General features: G+C 44.8%; 1 protein-coding gene across 7 annotated transcripts in view; it reads left to right on the forward strand.

Annotated features, from left to right (window-relative positions):
* Positions 1-12,557, forward strand: part of LOC309518945 (UPF0538 protein C2orf76 homolog) — a 33,786-nt gene that overhangs the window by 11,626 nt on the left and 9,603 nt on the right. For 4 of the 7 annotated variants that reach the window (XM_082199548.1, XM_082199549.1, XM_082199550.1 and 1 more), the window contains 2 exons: positions 1,654-1,772; positions 2,208-2,521. In XM_082199548.1, the coding sequence (XP_082055674.1) occupies positions 1,654-1,772; positions 2,208-2,355 (267 nt within the window). In that variant the 3' untranslated portion in view covers positions 2,356-2,521. Of the gene's footprint in view, positions 1-978; positions 1,086-1,653; positions 1,780-2,207; positions 2,522-12,557 lie in introns of those variants that run through there. The other 3 variants (XM_082199553.1, XM_082199554.1, XM_082199552.1) reach the window with 3 other exon arrangements.

Raw genomic sequence — 12,557 nt, forward strand, 5'->3', positions numbered from 1 at the left:
AGGTACCACTGTATATTGCAGGGGTCGGCAACCCGCATGTGGCTCTTTTACACCTTTGCCGCGGGCAGATACTAGCGAGGGGTGGAGGCGCATTGTGGCGGGCGCTGCACTGGCTGTGACGTCGCATGGGGGCGGTGCGTGCGTTAGTCACCTTCCCACCCACCCGCCAGCTCGCTACATTGTAAGGGGCATGTACGCTGGTCACTGTTTTGAAGGGGAGTGAAGAACACACACACACAAAAAGGTAACTTGTTAATTTAACGTTTATTTCTATGAGGAGGAGTAATTCTGAGGGGTCAAACAAAGAAATAATAAAAAAGTGACAAAAAAGTCATTTTTAAAATGACGAGTTTTGCGGCTCCCAGTTTTTTTTCCTTTGGAAACGGGTCCAAGTGGCTCTTTTTGTCTTAAAGGTTGCAGCCCCCTGGTATATTGAATGACAGAGGTTCCCAAATTGTGGTCCACGAGCTTCATTCAGGTGATTTGCAGCGGGCCAGTGAGGAACATTTAGAATTTGAATGCTGTAGAATTTTATGGCATTCAATAAAACGCCATATAAGAAATAAAAGAAGCAATAGAAATACAATTAAGAATCATAGCACAGCACATCACAATTGTAAAAAGAGGAAGAAAAAATATGATCAAGTGACCCACCAAGACCCTCAACCATTTTTAAGAGGTCCAGGGGGGAGGGCAAAAAAGTTTGGGAACTGCTGCTGTATCTTTCTCACTGTCCCTTGCCCCCAGTTTCCGCAGGCACCCTAGCCAATATTCAGAGTTGCCATCCCTCGCTCCTGTTTTGCATTACACAGGCAGACTTCATTAACTTCTGGTTTAGTTTATTAAAAAAAATAAAACCGGTGGAACTTAGTCGTGGCTCGCCACTTCAAAAGAATCCGACATCTCTTAATTGTGATGGCTTTCCGTCAGCTCCATCCCCCGCTCTGAATTAGTAATGTTGCTGACTTACTGTTTTAGAAGAGGAAGTCCTTGACCCGCTGGTGGGAAGAATTGTGGCTGCTCTGAACCTTTGCGGGTCCTTCAGCTCTGCCATATCCCCTGTGGATAATTAGAGGCATTTGAAGGTATTGCTGGAGAAGCCAATTTGTGTCTTTCACTTTGCATATTGTTGAAGCCTCATGAATTAATCATCGGCAGGGCAAAAAAAATTAGCTCCCTCAGACGCACGTTTTTTTATGGGTCATGAGGGAGAATGTAAAGTGATCTGTAAAATATTCTACTGATCCTCTAAGTATTAAATTATTATGGCTACAGGTTAATTTCAGGGGGATATCCCCCCTCCCGTGGAACAGAATGAGGAACTTTGTTATTTTCCCATGTATTCTGAAGAGAAGCACTGGATTTATTTATGGAATGCTCTGTGAATGGTTTCATAGCCCTTGTTTTAAAATGGTGCCTTTTAACAAGGGTGCTGTTCTTGCCCCCGGCTGTAGTATGCTTTTGGGGGTGGGGTGTACTAAACACATTCTTGCTATTTGGATCCGATGTAAAAACAAACAAGCGAATAACTAGCAATAGCCTTGAACCATAGAGTATTCAGCACCATCTGTGATTCTAATTAATGTTAATCTAACGTTCTGTGGCTTGAAAATTAATGTTTTCACCAAACACGCTCAATATTTTTCCTTTCAGCAAATGAAACGGAGCTCGCATTTTTCTGCATGGATGATTACAGGAAATATAAAGCGAATCCCGTCGCTACCTGGTGAAGACTTTGCAACTTGGGAGAAGATTCCCCCGCTGCTTGTTTTGTGAGGCTTTATAAATTCTTAAACCTTAAAAAGCTGTATGTTATAAGTATAATGAATTTTGTTTGCAGGAACAGCAAAGCCTGCTTTTCATACAGTTGCTATCTTCAGTTCTTTTCAAACACAAGCCCCTACTCACAAATCGTATGGGAAGTGTTTTACAGTGGGAACATACCAATCCACCCTACATTTTTAAAATGTGAAATGTTGACTGTGGACAAGATGTAAAATGTAATTAACTAACACCAGTATTTTATTAGGGCTGTGCCTTTGCCTTGGATGAGATGCAAGTCAGAGGCAAAAATCTCTTCCTTGGAGGTACTTGTACCTCCTTAGAATCCAAGGCAGCTTGAGTCCAAACTGAAGCTGGCTGACTTCCAAGACTTAGGAAATATATTGGGCAATTTTTTAAATATTTTTTAAATTATTTTATTCAAGGGGAAGACATCTCAGACTTTGGGAAATATGGCAAGATGACCTCTGCCTTGGATCTGAGGCAAAATATGATGCTAATCTGAGCTACGAAGCCATAGCCAAGCCTATGAGGTGGGTTTTTTCTGTACACAACCCAAATATATATATGTAAGCTAATTTTCCTTTCTTTTCCCTTTGTAAAAAAATCCTTGCTGTGTCTTCTGGATAAAATGTAAATGGGTACTTGCTGCTTAATGGTTATATGTTATTGCTACAAATCTGAAAAAGTGTTGTGTACAAACTCGGAAACTTTTGAAATAAAGGATTATTTATCGCAAGTGAGTCATTACTGCTGAGGCTGGGAATCCTGTGGGGTTTTGTCAGAATGGCTGCTGTTCAAAATCTTGTCACACCATAGCCAGTTCCTCCCTCAGAGCTCACTCTCAAAGATCCTTTTCTGTGAGGAAAATAATAAAGGAACAGGTGTGACTGATCCATTAGCACAAACTCATGCCAAATCTTTCATGTTCCATATTCAAATTCATTTCTTCAGCCTTGCAGAAAAAAATGTTTTTTTTTGTTTTTTTTTAAGGGATGGCTAGAATTCTAAGTGAAATACGTTCTTATAAAGCACAGGGGTGATGCTTGGTGGATTTGTGGGCAGCAAATGGAGAATTTTGTTTGTTCTTTTTGGAAATAGGGTGGAATTCCTTGTAGCACTGAGATTGTTCCATCACCGTAAGTATTTTGGCTTGCCTTACGGAACGATCTCTTTCCCCCCACCCGCCATCACATGTTGTTCTATGGGTTCTCCTAGAGTAGATCTGGGGCAGAAGAAGCAGCTTCCTTGTAGTTGAACCTGCCCCCTACTAGCCACTCATTTACCCTGGAGGGCATAGAACCATTTGCAGAGTCAATAATTTCTAGTAGCCCGTTCTGTGATGGGAATTTTACACCTGCTCTCCTTCCTTGGTTTTCTGACTGGGTGTAGATGTGCAGTAAAATTCCTTGCACCATATTGGCTGGTTACTGGGGCTTCCAACAAGGTGGTGTGTTGCCATTTGGTCAGTGGCCATCCCAAGGCATGTTGGGATTATTTTCTCTGTTAGAATAATAGAATATACTTTGGTCTTAAGGGATAGCCATTTGGAGACCAGAATGCGTATTTAAGAGGTGGATAGTAACATAAATGCCCTGCAGATTTAAAGTCTGCAGCTTCCGTTTTGTGGTGGTCTTTAAAGAAGAGAGGTACAGGTGTGGTTCAGATATCTTCAGAACCTGGCAGCGTTTTTCTTTTTTGATGCACTTTCTCCATTGTGCACTGGCTCTTTTTGAAGGTTATTACAGTTGTTCCACTCTGTGCCTAGTGTTCCCACATTGTCCAGTTGTATTGCCCAGTGTAAGAAATGTGGAAATATATAAAGAAACTCTTGAGAAAAGAGTTAATGCTTATGTTTCAGGAATTATTCAGTGCGAAAGCAGGGGCACTTCATTGTTTGAGTGAGCTTTAACAATAGGGTCTCTGTTTTGTTCCTGGCAATGATGCTTCTGTATCACGACTTTCTGAAGTACTGATTACAGTGGTACCCCGCAAGACGAACGCCTCGCGAGACGAAAAACTCGCAAAACGAAAGGTTTTTTCGTTTTCGAGTTGCCTCGCAAGACGAATTTCCCTATGGGCTTGCTTTGCAAAACGAAGCTTGCCCCGGGGACAGCGGGTCTTCTCTTTTGAAGCAAGGGGCGGCGGGGAGAAGCGAAGATCGCTTCTCCCTGCAGCCCCTTGCTTCAAAAGAGGTCCGGGGGCAGCGCGAAGCGCTTCGCGCTGCCCCCGGACCTCTTTTGAAGCAAGGGTTTGCGGGGAGATCGCTTCTCCCTGCAGCCCCTTGCTTCAAAAGAGGTCCGGGGGCAGCGGGGAAGAAGCGCTGCGCTTCGCGCTGCCCCCGGACCTCTTTTGAAGCAAGGGGCTGCGGGGAGATCGCTTCTCCTGGTGCTGCGAAGCCGGGCGGGGGGGAGGGAACACCTGCCCCAGCCGCCGGGCTCCGGAGCGCTGCTGTGAAGCCGGGCGGGGGGCGGGAACACCTGCCCCAGCCACCCCGCTTCGGAACGCTGCTCTGAAGCGGGGCGGGGGGGCGGGAACACCTGCCCCAGCCGCCGGACTCCGGAGCGCTGCTGCGAAGCCGGGCGGGGGGCCGGGAACACCTGCCCCAGCCACCCCGCTTCGGAACGCTGCTCCGAAGCGGGGCGGGGGGGGGCGGGAACACCTGCCCCAGCCGCCGGGCTCCGGAGCGCTGCTGCGAAGCTGGGCGGGGGGGGCGGGAACACCTTCTGAAGGCGGGCGGGGGGCGAAAGTCTTTGTCCCCCCTGCCTGCCTTCCCAGGGGCTTTTAAATCGCCCCGGACAGCGGAGAAGTCCTCCGCTGTCCCGGGGCGATTTTAATATGCCGCCCGCCAGCATTTTAAGATCGCCCGGACAGCGGAGAAGTCCTCCGCTGTCATGGGGTTTTTTAAAATGCTGGGGGTGGGAAGAAAAGCCCTTGTCCCCCCCCCCCAGCCTTCAGAAGAGGTCCGGGGACAGACTGTCCCCGGACCTGGTCTGAAGGCGGTTTCCCTAGGAACGCATTAATTGATTTTCAATGCATTCCTATGGGAAACCGTGCATCGCAAGACGAAAAACTCGCAAGACGAAGAGACTTGCGGAACGAATTAATTTCGTCTTGCGAGGCACCACTGTATTGTGTGTTTTCAGTGGCTCTTTAAAACGACTCCTCATCCCAAGGGTATGGAGAAGCACTAACACTGAAACATTTTAGTTTTAGATTTCTACCCCATCCTGTTTCCTCTACAAGCTGAGTGCCTCATTTCTGCTCACAGAAGGAGAAATGAGTCAGAAATACATAGTTCGAAATTGTGTAGTAAGCTTTGGTTGGCAGGCAGCAAAGAAAGTACTGGTGGAGCTCTGAGGTATAACATTTTGAACTGCAATACAAGATGATGGCTGGAACATCAGAAACCCAAAGTAATTTTTGGCTTTTGGGAACACATAAACTGTGCCTTCCAATTTTCTTTTCTGCAAAATGGTGGGTGTGAAAATACCTAGGCTTCCTTATAATTTAGTCCCAGTTGAAATAAATGTATTTTATAACTCATTCAGATTTTATCCAGATGTATGAATAACTAACTTCTGAATATTTGATTAATACCTGAAATGGAAACAGATGCATCTCCTTGTGTGTGCAGTGCAGTTCAGCTTGTGGCAGATACAGGGTTAGATCAATCACGATGCTTCAAGAATGTGGGGTGTGATTTGGAAGTGCAAGCGATTGCAGATAAAATAATCTCTGCTACCAAAGTAACATGTGAATTGAACCTGTTTTCATGTCACTGCAAGCATTTAGATATACTGCCATGTAGAGAAGTGGATGACTCTGCCATGGTCATAAGGGAAACATCTTTTATTGTAGAGGGAACACAAATGTGTAGCCGCTCTTGGCTTCAAGGTTAAAAAGCAAATTTATGGTTTCTAGAGTGCTGAATTGAATTGACTGTAGGAGAAATGGTCAGGAGGATAAAAAATTTGTAGCCGGTGAGAAAACCATGCCTACAGGGGGGCCAAAACTCTTTGGACGAAAAGTCACAAATGCAGAAAGAACGTATATCCTTCTGAACCTGGGTGAAACTGCCTTGCACTTCTGTGATGATGGATTTGAGGAGAACATAGAAGTGGGAGGGCTTGGAAAGGGTTTTGACTTTTATTACATAGAAGAGATAAAACAGTGATTGGGAAGCAAAGTGAGAGATTTCTTTGGTGCCCAAGGAATGTAAGAGACATGTTGGGGGAGCTGTGGATGAACTATGGGGTGCAGGAGGCAAGAGACAAAGTTTCTGGATACATCCTCTTCTCACACAAAACCCTGCAGTTTTTAATCTCCCTGTCTCCAGCTGCTTTGAACTGATGGATATGCACCCAGTGACAGGGTCACAGAGCAAGGAGAGCATTGGGAGTGTTGTTAGGCGAGGGATTTTCAGCTCCTTGTGTTGTCTGAGCTGGGCTAGCATGCTATTTTTCTGCGAAGGTAAGGGGCAGAGACTCCTACCCCCCCCCCCATTTAGCTGCCTAGCACATCAGGACGCTTGTCCTCTACTTGAGTTGGTGTGAGTGTCCCATTCGGTTTGGTTTACTCGTGTCGTAAGTGTCACCTTGCATCTGTTGTCAGAATGACAAGCACATGGTTTGCCGATAGCCCTTTCTGGAATTTCAGCAAGCACGACTGTGACAGACAGACAGACACACTAGTTGCTTTTGAAGAAAGACCAATGCAATTTTGCTCTGCAGGGAGAAGGGAGAAGCGGATTTGTCTGCGGCAAAAGCCACAAGGTGTCAGCACAGCCTGTGCTTTTGCTTTGCAGGTGCAAGGAAAAATAGTGATGCCTTTATGAATAACCATTAGTGAACTGGTTTAACCCAAGGGACCTGTGTTCTCTATGCCCGACGAAATGCCAAAGGCTGCACAGACAAATATTTGCTGGACGGATGTTAAGCAAAAAGCCAGGGGAAACTCCTAGCTTGCTTCTCTTGTATGTTAATCCTCTTTATTATATGCAAACCTGAATCTATTCCCTGCAGATCATGGATATGGAATCTTCTTCATGCTGTTAATTTAGTTCTGTTTGTGTAAAACAGATCTAGTTTGCTGAAATAGTGTGCATTCATTGCAATTCGGTCGTTAAAGATATTGATCACAGAAAAAGTCATTTGCATGTTTACTTGGGAGCAACTGCCATGTTACTTCTGAGTGTGCATGCATAGGATCAGGGTGTACAGCTTCCCTAAGAATACCTATGCAGAAACAGGTGTGGCTGAAATTGATGGGGCTTCTGTAAGAATAAATATGGTCAGTACTGAGTGCTAACATCAGGGCTCCCCCCCCCTGCTGGAACTTACCTGAACTCAGTTCCGGCACCTCTCAGGTGGGCGCCATTGCCATTATAAGAGAACAAGGGAGGCATTCATGGTGAATTCTGGCACCTCTTTTTCCATAAGAATAGCACTAAGTAACATGTATTTATAAATTTACAAAACATAACCAATACTTGCCTACAATGGATGCAAATATAGCTGGGGTATTTCGTGTCTATTTCGTTGTATTAAATGACAGTTGTTGGGTGTGTTGATCTTAGGGGTGAATATAAAACACCCCCCCCCAATAAATCCTGCTTCAAATTAAGCACTCGCTAGATCCTAAGACTTTGGAAGGGAAAGCTTTGCATAATGGAAACTAGTGGAATTGAAAAAATAAAAAAAATCCAGTGCAAATACCTAGGGAGTGTTTGAAAGCTTTACCTGCAGAGGTTAAGCTTCAGTGCAAGAATTTAAATGAACTCACTTGAAGCCATGTGCCAAATAAGCTCATCAAAATTCTGCATCTCCTAAGTAGGAGATGGTGTCTTCGACATGTTGCATTCTTTTGAGGTAGTGGCTAAAAAGAAAAGTGATGAAGAGGGAAGGCAACCGTTGCCTTTCCTCTTTTGCTTGTTCGCTTTTTCCTGCTATAGCTTTTTAAAATAGAGAATGAAGTGACTTTTGTTGCCTCGAGATATCCTAGGTCATTGTATGAATAAGTGAAGGTTCCCTGACAGTGTTTCCTCCCTATCTTAAGCCAAGAATGAAACTGTGGCAAGATGGCAGAGGAGCTGCTCAGAACATCATCCCAGCATCCACAGGTGCAGCGAAGGCTGTTGGCAAGGTCATCCCTGAGCTGAATGGAAAACTCACAGGGATGGCTTTCTGCGTCCCAACTCCCAATGTTTCTGTTGTGGACTTAACATGCCGCTTGGAGAAACCAGCCAAGTATGATGACATTCAGAAGGTTGTGAAAGCAGCTGCCGACGGCCCTATGAAGGGTACCCTGGGATACACTGAGGACCAGGTTGTCTCCTGTGACTTCATTGGTGATACCCACTCCTCCACCTTTGATGCTGCTGCTGGCATTGCTCTTAACGATCACTTTGTGAAGCTGGTCTCCTGGTACGACAATGAATATGGATACAGCAACCGTGTGGTAGACTTGTTGGTTTACATGGCATCAAAGGAGTAAAGGCAGAGTTCCATTTCTTATTTTCTTACAACTCGGCTCTGTATCTTGCAGTAAGAGGCCTTCTCTTGTTCCATCTGCCTCTGAGGAAGTGGAGAGGCTGGAAGAAACTTGACTGTTTCAGTAACATCTCCCCTCTCAATAAAGTCATCACTGTCTCAAAGAAAAGAAAAGAAAAGAATGGCTCACCCCTTCCCTTAGAAGGAGCTCAGAGGCCAGGTGACTAGCCTATTAAATAAAAATAATATCAAATAAATATTAAATAAAAGCAATAAATATTAGTACAGGGGAATCTCTATTGGCTTTAGGATTCCCTCCCTCCCTGGAACTTGGTGTTTCGCAAGGGGCGAAAATGTGCCTCAAATAGCCAAACTAGGAGAAAATGCAAAGGAACTTTAGAAAGAACTTTTTTTTTACTGCAAATAAGAAAGAAAAAAAATAGCAGGGCTTCGCTAGTATCAGTGCTTCCATTTCATAGATATATATCCTGGTTACACTTTGTACAAGATAGCAACAGGACGCATTAAAGTTCCAGTATGAGGCAGGATAGTAACTGGTTAAAACTCCCAAGGCACAATTGGGGCAGTGCAGAAAACATCAATGGTAAGCAGTATACATTTTCATGTCTCTCATTTTGCAGCAGTATATCCATACAGAATATAAATAGAAAAACAACATAGGTATGTATCTTCAAGCAAGCGTCACGTAACCCTTCTGTCCCAGTACTGATGGGTTAAAAATGCAGAAACTATTTACAAAAGATTTTTGTTTGGTAACTTTTTTTATTTATAAAGAGGCTTTATTCTGTTTAACTTCACGTATGTTCTTGTATGTTTTATGGGTTGTTCATTGTAGACAAAGGAAGGTGCTGAAACCTGGCCCCCTCCATGTTTCTATGTAAAGCAGCTGGGCTTCGTTTGAAGAAATGAGTGAGAGAGAACGTAACAACTGTATGGGCATCTTACAATATGAGCAGGTGGCCTGTCAAGTTACAGCTGCCAGAGCTCTGGGTCTTCCTTGTGTGCACTGCACAAGGATGTGTCTGGGGCTGGAGGGTGTGTATTTCTGGATCTTGTGGTTGTGGAGGGAAGTCAGAAAATATTGGTGGTATCTATTAAAAGCTAAGAGGCCGGATCCCCACAGGATTTCCACTTGCAAGGGCACAGTCACGGAGCCTTACAGTTCTCTCACCATGACTGTCATTATCTTCCAGGTCCCCAAACAACTGCACCCCCTCCTCCTGCTTGGCTCCCCTGGCAGCACAGTACAAGCTTAGCCCTCCCTGTTGAATTTCGCGTCTTGAAAGCAGGCAAAAATGTGGAAAGCAACCCTGTACATTGACATTTTTCAGAATATCTGGGGAGGAGCTACACTTTGCTACTCCCGAGTAGCAGCCTTGGAACAGATTAGCAAGGGAGGGGCATGTTAGAGAACATAAGGGATCACTTGCCTATGGTTGGTGGTGCTTTTCTCTCCCAGCTCTTTTGCTTCTCCCATGGTAGTGCGGTAGCTACCCGGTTGCTCGCTAAAGAAAAGCAGGTAGCGCTTAAGTGTCTGATCACTGGGAAGTTTCTCCTCTAGACCTGCATAAAATTGTGAGGAGTAATACTCCACCTCTCTCTCTCCGTCTCAGCTCTTCGGTCACATTGGATTTCTCAATACATGTCCTCACTGGGTTTTTGCTTATAAATAGGGTCAGCTGGCTACTTTTCAAGGAGAGATGTTTCTTGATCTTGCAGCTGCAGGCTTGATTTTCAAAGGATAGCGTGTGAATGGAGTCAGTGGTATCTGGTGTCCCATTGGGACTGGTGGGGGGGGGGGAGTCAGAGAAGGCAGAACCAGAGGCGATGACTAAGTGAGCCAACTAATTCTAGATTTGTCCCCATCCTCCTCACTGCTGAGTTCTGCAAGGGGACCTCTGAGACTGAAGAGGAGGAAGCTGACTGGCTGGGCCACTTCCTGGACTGGACGTAAGTCAGAAGGCAGAGAGCTGGTAGCTGGCAGCCTGAGCTTGGTTATACAGTGTTCCATTTGCCCCCATAGACCAGCCGCCACTGAAGCAAGCACAACTCTCTGGAAGAGACATTCAGATACATTTGCTTTCATAGCGCCCTGACTTGAATGCCATTCATTCATTCAATTTTCTTCGTATGCCGCTTTTCCACACACAAAAAAATCATGCTCACAGTGGCTTTCAACAAAGAAACATGGGTATCCTATACGATTGTGTTACATCTGGTGCCAGTGTTCACTTTTCTGTACCAGATGAAGACAGCTCAGATCCATGTGAAACTCTTGAAAGGAACAATTGCATTCCCGTCTTTCCATCCTCCATGGTAATAATGGCTTAAGGCCAGCCCATTACTGAAAAAACTTTGCTGCCTGAGTTTGTTACCTTCGATAGAATCCTTGCTTGCCTTCTGCCTGATTCTTCCTCCCTCTGCAGCATTTTGAAAGCCTTTCAGACGATTCATGTGTTACACAACATTGTGACCCAAAGGAGTGCTCTTTGCATGCACCTGAATGTTCTTTAGTTAGCTTTTCAAAGATTGCCCCTGCAGAACTCCCAAACTGCTTTTTAAACTCCTCCCAAGATTTTGTATGACAGCAGTTAAATTAGGGGAAATTGTAAATCGTGCACGACAGTCATTACTCTCCAGGTTTCCCTGTAATTATTATTTTTTACCCAAACTTTCAAAACTGCCTTTCTGAACTCAAGCAAAGTGTAAGAGGAAAGGGTGGGAGGAATTATTATTAGTACAGTCCCCAAGAACATCTTCCGGTACATGTAGAGAATGTACTGATGCTACTTCTGGTTAAAGGCCACAGCCTGATACTTGCCTTGATATGCCCCTTCTAAATTGTATAGGCAGAGTAGCCTAAAAGGAAGCTGCAGATTGTGGTTTAAATGGTCCTGTGGTATGTATCAAGACAGGTTCCGTATCTAATACTTCTAAATGTCCATGCTGTATTTTCAGATTCAACTAGCATGTCTGTAGTCTCAAAACATTTTTGCGCCATTTAATCCATTCAGCAGTCAGGATCTGATCTGGCCAGAGTTACAGCATCTGTCCTCAAGATATGAGACAACACATCAGAGCTAGCAGCCCGAGTCCCACTCTACATACTGTATGTGTAGTAGCTGATGGTAACATGCATCCCTGGTGGCATTGAAACCGCTATCGGATCAGTTCAACGGGGTTGCTTTGCAATGCAAGTGGGATGTGCATGGGTGCAGCAGCCCGTTTCTAGACAAAGATTTCTGCTGCTTTAATGGAGTAATCAGCTGCCCGTGCTGTGAATCAGTAGTCTGAGTCGTTATTTGTTTATAGTGACTTGCACTAGTGTTAACTTAGGAGACGTGGTTTTTCCGGACAATACTGAAAGCAGCTTCATTCCACTTTCTGCTCAGCTGTTTCTTTTTGTTAAGGTTGTCCCATGGCTTTTTTTAATTACAGATGTTCCAGCTTCCTTCATTGGCTTTTCCAGGTCCTGGAACAAGTGTTTCTGAGCCGATGAATTCATTCCTCATTAGAACTTTGTATGCGTTTTTACTGTCCAGAACCTCAGGACTTATATTTGGCGTGCAGAAATGCCTTTCCATTGTACGTCAGCTGTGGAAGTTGCTTCATTAGATAATGCTTTGGCATCAAAGCTAAGAAAAAGACTGGGTGGGAATACAGCAGCTCATTAAATGAAGATTTAAGATGCAGGGAGTTGAGGTGCCCTGGTGTTTGGGGGCATTTGACTGGCAGTCTTGAAGGATGTGAATTTAAAATGTCACATTAAATGCTTGCCCTCTGGTCACCTCCAAGTGGGCCAATGAGCCTCTTTCTTCCCTACAAGATGCCATAAAAATGGATGCTCTTCAGCCATGTCAGCTGGTTGTAGAAGCTCCTGGTCAGTAGCTTCGTTTGCAAGTTTTCATTGTTTTCTCAAGAGGTTGGCCAGCAACCGAATTACTGCTGCTCCATTGTTTTTCTCCCTCCTTGCCTCACCACCCTCAATTTCTCCTGCACTGTTTTAAAACAACTCTGCAATTCTATGATATAAAAGGGGACACTAGATGAGGCGGTGGGAAGGCTCATTTCTTCTCTTTCTATAAACTGTTGTACGTATTCCTTCCTCCATATTAAATGGGTGGGGAACCACGATTGCAGGGGCCAAATGCAGCCTTCAGACCATCTTGATCAGCCCTGCTCAGAGCCCTCCTTAGGTGCTTCTGCCCGGCTGGAACATGGTCTGCAATACCAAGGCACAAAGAGTTGCATCCATTGCTCCAC

This window comes from Podarcis vaucheri (assembly GCF_965113315.1).
Source record: "Podarcis vaucheri genome assembly, chromosome: 1".
In the NCBI taxonomy this organism is placed as follows: Eukaryota; Metazoa; Chordata; class Lepidosauria; order Squamata; family Lacertidae; genus Podarcis; species Podarcis vaucheri.